Source organism: Octopus bimaculoides, chromosome 3 (genome assembly GCF_001194135.2).
Source record: "Octopus bimaculoides isolate UCB-OBI-ISO-001 chromosome 3, ASM119413v2, whole genome shotgun sequence".
Lineage (NCBI taxonomy): Eukaryota > Metazoa > Mollusca > Cephalopoda > Octopoda > Octopodidae > Octopus > Octopus bimaculoides.
This window is the reverse complement of record NC_068983.1, coordinates 161,551,870-161,557,152: the sequence shown is the minus strand read 5'-3', so window position 1 is coordinate 161,557,152 and position 5,283 is coordinate 161,551,870. Positions and strand designations below refer to the sequence as shown.

The 5,283-nt window shown below is 37.1% G+C and overlaps 1 protein-coding gene across 1 annotated transcript in view; it reads right to left on the bottom strand.

Moving 5' to 3' along the window:
- Nucleotides 1-4,855, bottom strand: part of LOC106872545 (tetratricopeptide repeat protein 21B) — a 72,398-nt gene extending 67,543 nt beyond the window's left edge. Inside the window, exons 1-2 of the mRNA XM_014919572.2 lie at nucleotides 4,681-4,855; nucleotides 2,049-2,178 (exon numbers count right to left, since the gene is read on the bottom strand). Coding sequence (XP_014775058.1) covers nucleotides 2,049-2,178; nucleotides 4,681-4,707 — 157 coding nt within the window. The 5' untranslated portion in view covers nucleotides 4,708-4,855. The remainder of the gene's footprint in view (nucleotides 1-2,048; nucleotides 2,179-4,680) is intronic.
- Between the last annotated feature and the right edge of the window lie 428 nt (nucleotides 4,856-5,283).

The window sequence follows — 5,283 nt, the reverse complement described above, 5'->3', positions numbered from 1 at the left end:
GTTGCCAGTACCGCGTGACTGGCCTTGTAGGGTTTTCGAGCGAGATCGTTGCCAGTGCCCCTGGACTGGCTCTTGTGCGGGTGGCACATAAAAGACACCATTTCGAGCGTGGCCGTTTTCGTGCGGGTGACACGTAAAAGCACCCACTACACTCTCTGAGTGGTTGGCGTTAGGAAGGGCATCCAGCTGTAGAAACTCTGCCAAATTAGATTGGAGCCTGGTGTAGCCATCCGGTTGCACCAGTCCTCAGTCAAATCGTCCAACCCATGCTAGCATGGAAAGCGGACGTTAAACGATGATGATGATGATGATGACTGAATAACACCAGTGTATGTTTACACCTTAGTTTAGTGGTATATTTAACTACAACAACATCTCCAACTTGTGGTGTATGTTATTTTTCATTTTGTTTCAAAATGTTTAAATTGATAGCATTGACAGTTGGTGACAAGTTACCAGAAACAGACTCCTGATGTTCACAGAAAAAAAACAAAAACATTCTTAAATTGAAATGAAAATTGTCAGAACATATGTTCAATGCCAAAATAATAAAAAATCTGATTGAAATGTTAATGAAAAGAATAGATTTTACCACCATCAAAGTCAACATACATTTCGTAAAAAATCAATATCAAAAATACTGTCACATTACAGACTTTCAGACCACCAACAAAGAATGATAGATGAAAACATGAAAGGCAGTATCAAGACATGTAATTACTCATTCCTTCTCTCTTTTATAAATTCCACCAATGACACTGTTGTGTCGACGCCCCCAAGCGAAGAAGTAGGATCGCCCAAGACATATAAATAAAGGTAGTCTGGCCGTGGTAGAGTTGTTGGTAGAGGAGTTGAGTAGCTGACGAGTAGCAGTCAAGTAGCGGTTGAGTAGAGATCATCCAAAGGTGCTAGATAGCAATTTACAAACAGGAATATTCCAATGAGTCAAAAGAAATGATTCTGGTACTTCCAATGGCCCAGGGCAGTAGGCATTCAGTTGTGAAGGCCTTTTACATGATGGCAAGGCCAGTCAGTTCCAGTGGGCTATGTAACAGATCCAGGGTTTTCAAAATCTACTGTTAACTATACATATTTGCTACTTTGAATACTTCACAGAAAGTCTGAAGACATTCAAATGATAGTTGAAAAAGAAAATGTTGTTAAGGTAATGAAACTTAAGTGTACATGGAATGTCTCAGGTTGGCCATTCATACTCAACTACAGATCATGTTGGCACATAATAACAAAAATTTAAAATTATTCCGAGTTGACAACTTAAACCCAAATTTAATTTTGACATTATGAATTCTCACAAATCTTACTTCCTTTAAAAAAGGAATAACTAACTTGTATGTGTCTATTTGAAGTTAAAAAACAAAAAGACATGAATTATACATAATTCCAGGTATTAGTCAACTAGACAACACTTTTTCACATTATGTTATGGAAGACTGTATTCTAGATAAAAGACTTGAAATTAATTCCAGTTTTCATCATGGCCAGAAAAATCTTTAACCCCCAAAAATCATGCAAACACCTTGTTACTTAAACAAAATAGTTACTTGTTTACATTAACAAAAAAATGAGAACTTTTCAGAACTATGAGTTTGCTCTGCAAAAATTGCTTGTTCAGTAGAAAAATGCCTCTAGAATGTTAGGGATGGAAAAAATTCTCCCTTGAACAATATTGAGTACAACTAATGAAGTAGATTAAATTATGATATCTAAAAATTCTGTTTAGGCAAAATACACATACAGTTTCTAGAATTTCTCTACATTTTCAGAAGAAACTGAAAATCTTCTGTCCATGACAAACTTTATTATATGTTGAATATTAAGGCTCCCATTTTAAAAAGACTATTCAATTTTTTTAACAATTTTATTTTAACCAAATAATTTAACTCTTCTTCAGTACTTATACAACAAATTCAGAAAATAAAGTAGATTTTGACTTTTGGACTTAAGGTTTACCAGTTGTCAATTTATTCCTGTGAGTCACCTAACCGGACACAAATTACTTAGTATCAGCCAAAAAGAAAAACGTTTACCTTGTAGAAGCGGGGCCAGAGCTTTGTAGAACTTCAGAATAGGATCATTGTTATATTTGGTAAGACCATTGGTGACAGTTGTTTCAAAGCAACCAAAATACTTGTGGTGGCCATAGTAAAAGATTTTAGCCTAGACAAAAGAGAGAAAAAAAAGAAAGAACATCTTTTCTTACAAATATTCTCTGAACTTTTATTTACTTTGCAGTAATGTTTGTTGCCACTTTTACATGGCTGTTCCATGCAGAACAATGTTATTACATTTTAACCCCAGTAAAACATCTTTTCCAGCTCGTTAGTAACACACAACCTGAGTAAGGGGGTGAACCACTCCCCCACTAGCGTGGCAAGACCAGCAGAACAACTGATTTCTGGGTGCATACCCATCCTCAGTACTGGATTCCAGCCTGCTAGAGATGGCAGCTTTCCATCCCTACTTGCAATATATAAACAAGGAAGTGACAACCAGCCAGTGGTCTTGCAAAAGTGGCTATAAACATTACTGTTTAGTACTGTTACTACATGAATCTCTTTCAAAGATCTTAAATCCAATAGTTTAGCTTTTTGCAAGATCAGTGGCTGATTGTTACTTCTTTGTTTATATATTGCAAGTAGGGACATATGATACTATTTGAATGAGTCATTTATTTACAAAGATCATGCAACATGTCAAGGAGCCTTAACAAGCTTTTGCAGTGGACTGCAAGCAAAATAATGTGTGTGGACAGTGAGGCTGTTTACAGTCAGTAAACACATGGGAAAGTGAGGGGAAATATGAACTCATGCACACACACACATTCACAGCCCAGAGTAGGGCAGTCTAATCACACATAGTTAATCAGGCTGAATAGGAAGGTATCATAACCAATGAATAGTGTAGCAGCATCATAGTCAACTGTTACAAGGGTAAAGGAGATGTTTTGTGGACAATTCCAGAGGTAGCAAATTGTTGGCCCAAGTCATGAAAGTTATACAAAGAGCTCAATCAGTTAGGAAGGAAATTAACCGAGACAGAATGCTGCTTAGTTTTGTGCTAGAGATAAGTGCTACTGGTGTCCTCTTTATAGTAAGGTAACTGCAGAAATATTGAGCAAAAAGTAAGCCATTGTACTTGGTGAAAGCATTTGAAAAGGTCTCTCACTCCTTGATCTGGTGGTTACTGTGGAAGCTAGGAATAGATACATAGATTGTGACAGCAGTATATGCCATGCATCTACAGTTGTAAGTAATGTGGAAGTCAGCCATGGGTTCAGCAATGAATTTAGTGTGCAGGTAGGGATTTACCAGGATTCCATTCTCAGTTCATTTGTATTTATCATAGTCCTCTCTCTGAGTGGTTGGCGTTAGGAAGGGCATCCAGCTGTAGAAACTCTGCCAAATTTAGATTGGAGCCTGGTGTTGCCATCCGGTTTCACCAGTCCTCAGTCAAATCGTCCAACCCATGCTAGCGTGGAAAGCGGACGTTAAACGATGATGATGATGATGATTGACCATAAGAGGAGTGTAAGACCAATTGCTTGTGGGAACTCCTTATACTGATGACCTTGTTATTAAAGCTGAATCGATAGTAGAATTGGAACAAAAATTCCAGGCATGGAAGCGAAACCTGAGCTTAGCAAAAACCAAAGTTCTAGTAAGCAGAAAAACAGACAGGACTATGCTCTGCAGGAAAATGATTCTGCTGGATATATAAAAAAGGTATAGATAGAAATTTCACATGATATACTCAATGAAAACTATGGACACACAAGAGGTGCAGTGGAACAACAGGAAGGTTAACAGAGAAAGTAAACTTTTATGTGTGGCAAATGTGCAGGGACAGCCAAATATTCTTTGACTCTTGGGCATCCTCCTAGAATATCACTCGTTCGTATCTGCTGCTAACCCTGTGTTTCACCTCACAGACGAAAAGGCATTTAGCCATGCAGATCCCGGTTTTTCACACAGTTTATCTCGGACAACATCATTTGAGGTTCTTAATTTGCTTTTCAAGGCAGTGGGATGTGACTTGAAAAAATTCAGTGGTTACTACTAGCAGTTCGAGTGTCCACGTTTCGGTTCTTTTTTTTTTATGCCAGAGTTTACGTTACCTCTATAGCATTACATGTCTGAATGGAACAAAGGTACAAGGTTACAAAGTAAAGCTTTTGTTATTTGTAACTCGGGCAACATTATTACAACACTTAATAAATAAAATAGAGAAAGCTATGCTCGGTATGCACATTTTTAAAGTTTAGATCACAGGAGAGAGAATATAAACAGTTTAATTGTTTATATTTTTCTCAAAAGGTATTTAATAACAACAATAAAATTATGGCAACAACAACAAAAACATTAATAGCAACTGAATATTAAACTAATAAGTTATATTACATATTGTTATATGAAGTACATGATTTAAATGCTCGTATTTTTTTTAATAAATGGTTTCATTAAAATTAGTTTTGTTTTGATTTATTTTCCTTTTCACATATCAAAATAATTAAACAAAATAAATTATTTCTAACGTAAATGTGTAAACAAAGAAACAGACATTCAAGTCATTGTAACTGTTGATATGGAGAAAGAAGCTAAAGCGGTAGTTATGGCAACCGATCAGAAGCGTTTTAAACAAAACCAATAATACAGCACTCACCATTAAAACAGAATCTGCTTCTGCCATCCTTTCAAGTTGAAGGAAGCTTTAGAAAAAGAAACAATTAATTTGGATGTTGATAACAGAAATACATTTAAGAACAAAATTCATCTATTAAAATACACTTTTGGTTTCTACATAAGCACTTGTTGCCTCCATTCAACAAGCACTCATTTAACGCATGCGTTTTTATATAGTTTCCTCTTCCGGTCTGGAGTTGTCTGTCCTGGAGCTGGAATAAATACACTGTGACATTGTGTTATTCTTCTATTCTTTTACTTGTTTCACTCATTTGACTGCGGCCATGCTGGAGCACCGCCTTTAGTCGAGCAAATCGACCCCAGGACTTATTCTTTAGAAGCCTAGTACTTATTCTATCGGTCTCTTTTGCCGAACCGCTAAGTTACGGGGACATAAACACACCACCATCGGTTGTCAAGCGATGTTGGGGGGACAAACACAGACACACAAACACACACACATATATACGACGGGCTTCTTTCAGTTTCCGTCTACTAAATCCACTCACAAGGCTTTGGTCGGCCCGAGGCTATAGTAGAAGACACTTGCCCAAGGTGCCACGCAGTGGGCCTGAACCCAGAA